Source organism: Mastomys coucha, unplaced genomic scaffold (genome assembly GCF_008632895.1).
Source record: "Mastomys coucha isolate ucsf_1 unplaced genomic scaffold, UCSF_Mcou_1 pScaffold22, whole genome shotgun sequence".
Lineage (NCBI taxonomy): Eukaryota > Metazoa > Chordata > Mammalia > Rodentia > Muridae > Mastomys > Mastomys coucha.
The window spans coordinates 118,501,279-118,513,372 of NW_022196905.1; the positions used below are offsets into that span (position 1 = coordinate 118,501,279).

Here is a 12,094-nt window from a genome sequence, read left to right on the forward strand (position 1 = left end):
TTGGTCTGGTGTAGGTGATAAGTCCTTGGGCCTGGTCTCCCTGACATTATTTTGATAAATTCATGTGCCCCCTACAGTTTTGAGTCTCCCCAACATACATATAAGGGCAGTTTTTATTTATTTGTTTGTTTGTTTGTTTGTTTGTTTTTCCGAGACAGGGTTTTTCTGTATAGCCCTGGCTGTCCTAGAACTTACTCTGTAGACCAGGCTGGCCTCCAACTAGAGATCCACCTGCCTCTGCCTCCCAAGTGCTGGAATTAAAGGCGTGTGTCACCACCGCCCGGCTAGGGTAGTTATTTTTCACTCCCAGGAATGAGTTGTTTATCAGTCTGTGCTGGATGGGGGCGTAAGGTGGGATGTCCCTGACCGACGGTGCAATTTCTGGAAATCCTTCTCTCCACGTGGAGTCAAAAGTAGCTTGTCAAATGGAGTTTCTTAGGACGGTACACGGACCAAAGGGCCACCATTTTACATAATACGGAGCTACTTAGAGTGGGACACGTCTTGAGCTCAGTGCACAACCTTGCAAGTATCTCTCGTCATAATTCTGCCACACCACATGGGCCACACCAGGAGGCCTCTGCTCCCCTTGATTGGACGTGGAGTGCAGGTGATTGAGGGCCGTTGTGGAGGTCAGCTTCCACATTCTCTCATTCTTTTGTATATTTTAGAACCTGGTCAAATGTGGGAAGGTCTGATATGAACAGAGTCCCAGGTCCTAGCCACCAGCATAGGACAAGCTGAAGCTCACACAGCAACTCTCTGGGGACTCATGGGGGGGCATGGACACAAGGAAAATGGGGGTGTCTGCGATGACAAGGATGCTGTGTCCTTTCCTCATACACTGTCACCCCTGGGGGCCTGTCCACGTCCTTGATGTTCCTCTGCTGGCTTCAACAGTTTTCTTATTCTCACAGTCTGCTTTTGTTCATCTCTATTCACTGCTGTACTTTCCTTCTCTGTGATGAAAACACATGACCACAGCAGCTAATAGAAGGGCTGATTTGGGTCTTATGGTTCCAGCGGGGTAAGAGTCCATCACCATCCTGGGGAAGTGTGGCAACAATATGGGGCATGGCAACAGGGACAACCGAAAAGTCGTGTCTCAAACCATTAGTAGGAAGCAGAGAGTGCTAACTGGGAATAGCTTGTGGTTTTAAAAAATCTCAATGAAAGGGCTGGTGAGATGGCTCAGCAGGAAAGAGCATCGACTGCTCTTCTGAAGGTTGTGAGTTCAAATCCCAGCAACCGCATGGTGGCTCACAACCACCCGTAATGAAATCTGACACCCTTTTCTGTGTACTCATTTATAATAATAAATCTTAAACAAAAAAAAGAAAATACTGTAGTTTTTTTAAAAAAAAAAACTCAGTGATATGCTTCCTCCGGGGAGGCCACACCTCCTAAAATTCCCCAACAGTACCAACAACTGAATACCAAGCATCCAAATGCCTGAGACTTACGGGAAACCACCACAGGGACAGATGTCTGTGAGTTCTGGGCTAGCCTAGTCTAATCACTGAGTTCCAGGATACCCAGGAGAAAGACCATGTCTCAACAAACATAAGAAGGCAGCAATGCCTCCCCACCCCAGCTTCCTTCTCTCATATTTTCCATTCCGGGCCTCTTCTACTCCTCGGGGGCAGGGGATGCTCAGCTGGGCTTTACGCTGCGAGGAATATTGGGTGGATCAGGCCTGCCTACCTGTTTCCCCTTGTACAGTCACAGCACTGTGGTCTATTTGGCTTTAACAGAGCTGGCCCTAGAACCTGTGGGACTTCCAGGTCGGTGGAAGCCTCGAGAGGAAGCCAAACTCAGCATCCTCTGTGTGTGTCACTCTCCCAGGATCCTGCCCCCTAGGCCTCATTGGCTGTGAGCAGACACCCATAGAGAGAACCCATTATCCTAATGGATGTGTACTCGTGGGCAGCTGGGTCGAAGGATATTTTAAAAGTCAGCTGTTCCCAAAGTGTGGTCCACAGGCCAACAACGTGTGTGTGTGTGTGTGTGTGTGTGTGTGTGTGTGTGTGTGTGTGTATGCATGCATTTGTGCACACATGCATCTCACAGGGGGGAGACGGGGAGGGGAGGGGAGAGACTCTCCTCCGTGTGCAGGAGCTTGCAAGGGAACATTTTCCCTCTAGCTATGAGATTTGGTCTCCTATTATATGGCAGTTGCCTTGATAACAATTGATGTTTAAAACTCCTCCGCCATTCAAGTGGTCCAGCAGATGTCATTCAAGTTTCCTTTCCGGACCTTGAAGGGTCAGGCAATTGCCTTTTTGGAGGTCAGCCCGGGTAGAACATCAATCTCCCTCCCACCACATATCGTCACATGACTTTTCCTGGGCATCCCTTTCTAACCACCCAGATAGAAAGGACCAAGGAATGATCCTACCCAAGTCCAGCTTGATAAACCTAACAAGTATGACGGGAGTCACTCACAGAAGCAGGGTGACCCGTGGGTGATTAGCTGGCTGTATTACCTTAGGGAGGGTTGGAGGCCTGCAGAGTCTTTCCAGCCCGCCACCCGTCAGTGAAGGGATGCTAGTGGGTCCAACCTTGTGACAGTCTCCCATCAGGGAGTCACAGCTACTCTGATTTCAAGACAGTATGGCTTCAGGAACAGTGTTTCATAGCCTGGATTGTCCCAAGGCTCCTGACTGGCACAGGACACAGGATATGGTTGTTGTTGAGACAAGGTCTCATTGTGTAGACCAGGCTGGCCTTAAATTTACAGAGATCCTCTTGCCTCCGCCTCCCGAGTGTGCCATGGCAACAAGTCGTGGCTTTAGCACTTAAACGATGAACACAGACCTGCATCCGTTCTGGAAATGTTAGTTTGGAGACCAGTTGTTATACCAACCTCTGCTCTGCTGCAGATCGTGCTGATGGTCAATTTCTCATCTCGGACCACATCCCTGGACATTCAGAGAAACTTAGAAGCCAACGTGGAGAAGCGGACAAAGGACACGTATGGGCCACCCATGGGGAAGCGCCTGCTGGTGTTCATGGATGATATGAACATGCCAAAGGTGACCGGAGCTTACAGGGGTTGGAGAGGTGGGGATGTGTGTGGAAGTTCTCTCTCTCTCTCTCTCTCTGTGTGTGTGTGCGTGCGTGTGTGTGTGTGTGTGTGTGTGTGTGTGCGTGTGTGTGTATGATGCCACAAAGAGACCAGAAAAAGGGGTTAGATCCCCCGGGAGCCACAGTCACAGGTGGTTGTGAGGTGCCTGCCATGGAGCTGAGAACAGAACTCTGATTATCTGGAGGAGCAGCAGGTGTTCTTAACCACCGAGCCGTCTCTTTAGGTCTGAGTGTGTGTCTTCATCTCCACACGGTGTGGGAGCCAGCTGAGGTGGCAGGTCTCAGTGTTCCTCTCACACAAGCCTCCTCACTGGTGACATGGTCAACTATGCCAGGAGTAAAGCTGCCTCCAGCTCCTGAGACAGGGCTTCCCTAGTGAACTCTGCCCTAGGTCACACCTCTGTTCCTACACAACCCCCGCTGCAGACAGAAGGGCAGGCACCTCCCATGGCATCCGTGGGGCGGGGCCTAGCAGGTGGGGAGTTTTCTCCGCATCCTGGGACTGAGATTTGTATCATGTCACAGAACCTTTCTCCTCTGAAAATTTGTCTTCTAGGAGAACTTTGCAGACGGCAGGATCTGTGCATCTGCAACATGTCTGGCTGGCTGGCCACTGTCCATCCATGTATCTAGTTATCTGTGTACCTACTATTTTATTTATCCACCATTTATCTGCTTATTTTTCCATCCATATGACAAGAGATCTGTAGACACTAATCAATCTACTAGCCATCCACTTTATCCATCTCTCCATCCATTCATTCACCCACCCATCTACCCACCTACTCATCCACCACCTACCCATCTATTTATCCATCCACTTACCCATCTATTTAGTTGCCGTCCATCTCTCCACCCACCCTAGCTACCCACTCTTCTGTCTATCCATCTACCTACTCACCCATTCATCCATCCATCTATCCATCCATCCATCCAAATACATATATACACATTCTTCCATCTATCTGTCCATCCATCCAAATGCATATATACACATTCTTCCATCTCTCTATCCATCTATTCATCCATCTATTACCTACCCATCTATCCATCCATCCTTCTATATACATACAAACACATTCTTCCCTTTATCCATCTATATGCATACATACACATTCTTCCATCTATCCAACTATCCATTTATCCACTCATCTACCCATCCATCCATCCAAATGCATATATACACATTCTTCCATCCATCAATCCATCCATCCATCCATCCACCCATCCATCCATCCATCCATCCATCCATCCACTCATCCATCCATCCATTCATCTACCCATCCATCCATCCAAATGCACATATACACATTCTTCCATCCATCCATCCATCCATCCATCCATCCATCCATCCATCCACTCATCCACCCATCCATCCATCCATCCACCCACCCATTCATCCATCCACTCATCCATCCACCCATTCATCCATCCATCCACTCATCTACCCACCTATACATTCATCCATCTGTCCACTCCATTGCTGAACTCTTCCCAGGGAATTGGTGATGTGCCACGTGCAAAGCTCAGCGGCTGCTGCCTTCGTGCAGTGAACAGTGTGGTGAGGGAGACCGACTTTAAACCTCAGGAGTGAACAGACAATTGTAGGCTTGAGAAGTGCTGTGAAGACAATCCCACAATGCTCGGAGGGAAACAGGAGGAGCGAGCTTTCGAGGTCACCATGGCCTTGCCAAGCCCTGCCTTTTGATACTGCTTTTATTCCCCCTCTTTCCTCTAAAAACCTGCCAGGTGGATGAGTATGGTACCCAGCAGCCCATCGCTCTGCTGAAGCTGCTGCTGGAGAAGGGTTTCTTATATGACCGTGGGAAAGAACTCAACTGTAAGAGCATCCGTGATCTGGGCTTCATCGCTGCCATGGGGAAGGCAGGAGGGGGCCGGAACGAGGTGGACCCCAGGTTCCTCTCCCTGTTCAGCGTCTTCAACGTCCCTTTCCCATCAGAGGAGTCCCTGAACTTGATCTACTACTCCATTCTGAAGGGCCACACCTCGGTAACTGGGCTTTCTTTACCCCACAAGGAGGACGACATGTGGGTGGGTGGGTGGGGGTGTAAAGGCCTGACTTCTTTACCCTAGAGTAGGGTCTGTGCACTTAAGGCTTCAGCCAGGAGGGGAGCAGGAGGAAGGGCGAGCCTTGCCTAACACTGTTTAACTACAGATGTTGGTCATATCCCATATACCCCAGTGTCGGAGGGCTGAAACCCATGCAGGGCAGTCAGAACGGGTCAGATGGTGAGCTGTGCACACATTAAAAAATGTAAAATTTGTGGAATGGAAGACTCATTATCTTAACCATTTTAGCAGATGCAGTTCAGAGGCATTTTTGGTCCACTTAGTCTTCGCTAACTATTCTCACTGTATAAATAGAACATTTTTTTTCTTTTTTCTTTTTCTTTCTTTCTTTTTTTTTTTTTTTTTTTTTTTTTTGGTTTTTCAAGACGGGGTTTCTCTCTATAATCCTGGTTGTCCTGGAACTCACTCTATAGACCAGGCTGGCCTCGAACTTAGAAATCCACCTACCTTTGCCTCCCAAGTGCTGGGATTGAAGGCGTGAGCCACAAGCTGGTGGCCCAGCCAAATAGAACGTAAAAAAAAAAAAAAGAAAAAAAAAAGTTCAAAGGAAATCTGTACCCATTACAAGATCTCATGTATCCCAGGTAGGCCTTGCATCTCTTCCAGCCTCTGGAAGCCGCTCACCTGCCTCCATTTCCATGGTACTATCTGCCTGTGGTATTCCACATCAGTGGACACTGGAGTCCAGTTTTTCTCACTTACCACCAAGTTTTCTTTTCTTTTCTTTTCTTTTCTTTTCTTTCTTTCTTTCTTTCGTTTACCGAGACAGTTTCTCTGTGTAGCCCTGGTTGTCCTAGAACTCACTCTGTAGACCAGGCTGGCCTCAAACTCAGAAACCCGCCTGCCTCTGCCTCCCAAGTGCTGGGATTAAAGGCGTGCGCCACCACGGCCCGGCTCTTTTCTGTTCTTTTAAAGACCTTTAACGAGAGCATTGGTGCCGTGAGCAAGAAGCTGACATTCTGCACGTTAACGCTTTACAAAAACATCGTTCAAGATCTGCCTCCCACCCCTTCCAAGTTCCATTACATCTTCAACCTCCGAGACCTCTCCAGGGTTTTTAACGGCCTTGTCCTTACTAATCCAGATCGGTGAGTTTGGGGGGTTTGTGTGTTTTACTAGAATACACCCTAAAGACATGATGGTTTTTGTTAGGACTTACCAACGAATCAGATGGCTCAAAAAGTGTCAGTGAGTCATGAGGCATCCTTGACTATATTGATTGAGAAACAGATAAATGCTTAGGGCAGTGATTCCAAACCTGTGGGGGCGTGACCCCTTTGGGGGACCAAACAATCCTTTCCCAGGGGTCTCTTGAGACCATTGGAAAATACAGATTTACATTATGAGTCATAACAGTAACAAAATTACAGTAGTGAAGTAGCAACAAAAATGATTTTATAGTTGGGGGTCCCCATCCCATGAGGAACTGTACTAAAGGGTTGAATAGGAAGGTTGGGAACCACTTGACTAGAGAACTGGCAGGTTTGTGTCATTTTTGGCTGCATATGAAGTTCAAGGCCCGCTTGAACCCGAGATCTTGGCTCAGAAAAGTCAAAACCAAGAAGGGATGGGTAGAGAGCTGGAGAGGGTACAGGTCCGATGTGAATTCAGAACCCAGATCTTCAGAAGCCATGTATGTACATGCTGGGATGCTGTGTGGGCTCTCCTGCCTTTCCAGGGGATCCCCAGAGCAAGCTGGCTAGCAGGACTACCCTTACCCACAAGCTCTGGGTTGGATGGAGAGATCCTGCCTCAAAGCATAAGATAGGAGAGGGAGTAGGGGTTGAGAACCGCTTCCTTAGGGTAACGGCTGATGCGCCTTACCCCCTGCAACTGGGGTATCTTGGTCCCTCTGGTGGGATGGCTCCGCAGCTTCACCGGCTCAGCTCAGGCTGGGGCCTCGTGGAGGCTGTGGCTCATTTGATACAGTATTTCCAGCTCAGAAGAGGATGAGCCTGTCTTCAGGAGTTGCCAGAGACAGCTCAGAAAGAATTACTTGGCTCTATGCCGGGCAGTGGTGGCGCATGCCTTTAGTCCCAGCACTTGGGAGGCAGAGGCAGGTGGATTTCTGAGTTCGAGGCTAGCCTGGTCTACAGAGTGAGTTCCAGGACAGCTAGGACTACACAGAGAAACCCTGTCTCGAAAAAAAAAAAACAAAAAACAAAAAACCAAAACAAACAAACAAAAGAATTACGGCTCTTTATAAAAACAGCCTCACGAATATCAGACTCCCACTTCCCCTGCCCCTTTCAGTTTCTGTCGAGCCTCTGTGGATTTGCACCAGGAACTGGTAACTCTGAAGAACAGCAGAGGGCTCATCACATGCTCTAACCTGCCTCGTAGTGCGGAGGGTAGTTGAAGAGCCGTGGTGCTTCTCGTTTCTGCTCTTCTGAATGGAGTGATGTTTCTATCAGAAAATTCTGGAAATAGGGCCGGGAAAAGTTGCAGTTCTGAGGCTGACCTTTCGTTTTGTTTTGTTTTGTTTTGTTTTCCCAGGCAGGGTTTCTCTGTGTGGCCCTGGCTGTCCCCAAACTTGCTTTGTAGACCAGGCTGGCCTTGAACTCAGAGATCCATCTGCCTCTGCCTCTGCCTCCCGAATGCTGGGACTGAAGGCGTGTGCCACCACTGCCCAGCAGGTCTGATTTTAATCATGCATCCTAGCACGTAGGCGTGGGCTTTGGATAGTGTACGGAACCGATAGGAAGGCTCCATTTCTCACTTTCAGTAGGATGAGCTGTGGGTGGGGATTTCACAGCCCCTGTATTTAATTTGCTGACTCCCGGCTAGAAAGGGACTAAGAGGCTTCTAGGGATATGGCTCTTGTTGCTCCCCGACCCACCTGGGTCCCTTCCTCCCCAGAGGACCTGGTGACCCACAACATTGTCCTTTGCCTATGTAGGTTCCAGACAGTGTCTCAGATGGTGAGGGTGTGGAGAAATGAGTGCTTGCGAGTTTTCCATGACCGGCTCATCAACGAAATAGACAAGCAACTGGTGAGCATGCGCAGCCACCCTGGCGGGTGGGAAACCCCATGCAAGGGCTGAGCAGAACGCAGGCCAGTGGGGCCAGCAAGATGGCTCCTCGGGCACTTGTGGCCAAGCCTGATGAGCTGAGTTCCCTGGGGCCTACATGGTGGAAAGAGAGAACTGACTCCCAGAAGTTATATTTTGACCTTTACACGTGAGCTCTCAGCACATGTATAAATAAGTAAATGTAAAGGGAAAAAAAATGAAACCAGAAGAAACCAATGTAAACCAATGTATTGCTTAGACAGGATGCTCGCAGCGGCAAGATAGGCGCCACTGGGGAGGATCTAGGCAGATTAGCCCATCGATAACGGCAAAATCTCTTCTCCTGCCACATGTATGCAACCGTGGACCTGTCTCTGTGGACCTTATCCCGCTTTTGTTTCAAGGTGCAAGATCACATAGGGAACCTGGTGGGGGAGCATTTTAATGATGACTTCGAGGTGGTGATGAGGGATCCCATCCTATTCGGGGACTTCCGGTTGGCTCTGCAAGAGGGGGAGCCACGCATTTACGAAGACATCCAGGACTACGAGGCTGCCAAGGCACTGTTCGAGGTGTGGACCTCCGTCTCATCCTCCCGGGATAACACACACCCAGTTTGGGGTGTGTTCGGGATCTCCAGTGGCTCCCTTGTCTGTAATGGGCTGTGGCTCGCTCTAGCAGGTTGACATCAGCAAACTTGAGGTTTATTTTATTTTATCGATTGATTGATTGATTGCTTGGTTGGTTGGGACAGGGTTTCTCTGTGTAAACCAGGCTGGCCTCAGGGACCCGCCAACCTCTTCCCCAGCCCACAAGTGCTGGGATTAAAGACGACCTCCTGGCTAGATTCATTTTATTTTTAATTATGTAAGTGGTGTGTGTGTGTGTGTGTGTGTGTGTGTGTGTGTGTGTGTGTGTACATGTGAGTGTAGGTCCCTGTAGGGGCCAAGAGAGGATTCTGGGCCTGGAGTTACAGGCATTTGTGAGCCACCTGATGTTCATGCTGGGAACTGCACTTGGGTCCTTGGAAGAGACCCCTCCCAGCTGAGCCATCTCTCCTGCCCCGCCCTCAGCCTACTGCACTCTTGACATGTCTGGCCCGTGTTAGTTCCTGGCCCCACTTGTCTTAAGGGTTGCATTATTTCCTTAGCCGTGGATGCTGGGGAAAGACAGCTCTCTCCACTCTGTCTTTCCTGGCTAGAAGGAGAGAGTCTGCCTCTTAAAATGCTGCAGGCTCAGGGATCCTCTCCACTCAGGAAATCCTCGAGGAGTACAACGAAGTCAACACCAAGATGAACCTGGTGCTGTTTGACGATGCGCTGGAACACCTGACCCGGGTGCATCGCATTATACGGATGGACCGAGGCCATGCCTTGCTAGTGGGTGTGGGAGGCTCTGGGAAGCAGTCGTTGGCCAGGCTGGCAGCCTTTACCGCAGGCTACGAGGTGAGGAGAATCCTGTGTACTGCACGGGGAGTGGGACCTGCTCTGGGGAGTGGGACCTGCTCTTGTCCTTGTCACCTGAGCTTGCAAAGCTTTTAACTCACATGAGACCGCAAGCTCAAAAGTCAGATGCGGGGCTGCACCTGTGAATTTAGAACTGTGGGGACACACAGTAACCTTGGGGAGGGTGTCCCTGTCATACTTCAGCTCATGACTTCCTGTAGCTCCAGCTCCAGGGGGATTTGTTGCCTTCCAGGGGTCTCTACAGGTACCTGCATGTATGTGGTTGATTTACAGACATATAAGCACACACACACACACACACACACACACACACACACACACACACAAACAAAAGTCAACAGAAATCTTTTAGAAGAGATAAAAACTGCTTTATGGAGCTGTAATTCAAGATAACGACTCGCCCTGTTAAGTGTTAACGCTGTACTTTGTCTAGTTGCAGATCCGTGCGACAGGCACCTGCCTTTGCTCGTGCAGGTGTCCTGATTTTAAAACTCCCCGTGACTCCCAAGATGCCAAGTCCTTCTCTCTTGCCTTCTTTTCTCCAGACCCATGTTCTGCATAGGAGCTGGGGAACGTTCATACTCGCACCCTGACCCATGTGTGCATAGCAATCATTCGGCTTCCCTGCCTGTGCCCCTCGTGTGACGTAAGGTGTTTAGAGGGCATGCAAACCCACATGCTCTCCTACTGTGCTCAGGGCTTTCCCCTGCCTCAGCAGGCATGACCTGTCTCCCCAGGTGTTTGAGATCCTGTTGAGCAGAGGCTACTCAGAGACTAACTTCCGGGATGATCTGAAGAACTTGTACATGAAGCTGGGGCTGGAGAACAAGATGATGATCTTCCTGTTCACAGATGCACACGTGGCTGAGGAGGGCTTCCTGGAACTCATCAACAACATGCTGACCTCAGGTACTGCCCGCTCTGAGTGGGCATCCATGTGACAAGAATGGCCGTCCCGGACACTGCAGTCTGAGACAGCTCTGACAGTCTTTGTTTTCACACAAGACTCTATGGTTCTCAGGATGGGGCATCAATGAGCCCTCCACCTCGTCTGGATGCTTTGGTCGCTTTTTTCATTCTTGGGACAGGGATGGTCCTGTAGTCCCCGAACCTGAAGCCATGCGTGTCTCAGCTCTTTGAGAGACCTTGCCACCCACGTGGGTTCATCCCCCAATGGCCACTGCACACCCTAGATTTTGCAGACAATATGATGTCCATGACCTCTGCTGTCCTTGAAGCCCAGAGTCTGGGATGTGCAGGGAAGGGGTGGGTACCCCAACCAATAAAGCGCACAGAAAAGACTCGTGAGAATGAGAACTGTGAGAACTCAGGGAGGGGAGGAGCGGCACCCAAGGGGAGGATACTTGGAAGATGCTGTGTTGTCTCTTATCCTCGGCAAATTGCTCAAAGGCAAGCTCATTCCAGCATCCCTGAGGGTCTCTGAGGTTTCTGGAGCTGACACCAAGGTGTGAACAGGTCCAAGATGTGCAAACTCACCCTTTCCAGCTGGTAGAGGCTGCCCTAGCTCAGGGCTCCTTGGCTCATGCCACCCTTTTCTCTACTTCTGTTCCCCACACCTGACTTCTGTTCCTCACCCTTTCCTGCGACAGGATTGGGCTGCCTGGGCTCTCAGCCTTGTCCCAAGTACAAAGCCCCGTTCCATTTGGGAGGGAGCATAAGGAAACATGCTTGTAGGCTCTAGGGTAGGGGGAATATATCTTGAGGGGACATTATTCATGTTTTCCCATTAGGAAGAGTGGCCAGGGTGCTGCTAGGAAAAAAAATCTTACATGTGGAGAATCCCATGTGCTGAAGTCAGATGAAGAAGAGATATCAAGGCAGGGAGTATGGTGATCTCATGGGCAGGATTCAGTAGTGCCTGGGGATGTAGTGCAGTGGTAGGGTGATTGATTAGCATGTGTGAGGTCCTGGGTTCGATTCCTAGTACCAGCAGAAAACATACACACATATGCTGGGCATAGTAGTACGCGTGTGTACTCCCAGCTCCCAGGATGTAGAGGCAGGAGCGCTGGTTCTTGCACGGCTCTGGTCCCAGAACCTTGACTAGGGGTCATAAGGGGATGGAGAAAGGACGGAGCCATGGAAAGAAGCTGGAAGCAGGTGCTCTGGGCTCTCTGATGGAGAAATGGCAGCATCCAGAAGCTGAGTGTGTTTTGCTGAAAAGGAGACAAGGTTGTTATATACAGATGAAATAAGGGGGCGGGGTTTGTGGTACCCACCTGGATCAAGGAGGTGGAGTTAGCTGATTTCCATAGGAACAGCCCTGCAGAACAGCAGTCTCCAGGATGTAAACATGGGATGGGGGGAATGGTGGACATGCTCAGCTATATAATAAGTTCAAGGCTAGCCTGGGCTACATGAGACACCCCCCAACACACACACACACACACACACACACACACACTTAAAAAAAAAAAA

At 49.8% G+C, this 12,094-nt stretch overlaps 1 protein-coding gene across 3 annotated transcripts in view; it reads left to right on the forward strand.

Annotated features, from left to right (window-relative positions):
• The window catches only part of Dnah10 (dynein axonemal heavy chain 10), a 119,316-nt gene that overhangs the window by 80,344 nt on the left and 26,878 nt on the right, over positions 1 to 12,094 (forward strand). For all 3 annotated transcript variants that reach the window (XM_031337971.1, XM_031337970.1, XM_031337972.1), the window contains exons 46-52: positions 2,883 to 3,035; positions 4,837 to 5,097; positions 6,094 to 6,266; positions 8,078 to 8,171; positions 8,594 to 8,761; positions 9,446 to 9,634; positions 10,393 to 10,564. In XM_031337971.1, the coding sequence (XP_031193831.1) occupies positions 2,883 to 3,035; positions 4,837 to 5,097; positions 6,094 to 6,266; positions 8,078 to 8,171; positions 8,594 to 8,761; positions 9,446 to 9,634; positions 10,393 to 10,564 (1,210 nt within the window). The remainder of the gene's footprint in view (positions 1 to 2,882; positions 3,036 to 4,836; positions 5,098 to 6,093; positions 6,267 to 8,077; positions 8,172 to 8,593; positions 8,762 to 9,445; positions 9,635 to 10,392; positions 10,565 to 12,094) is intronic.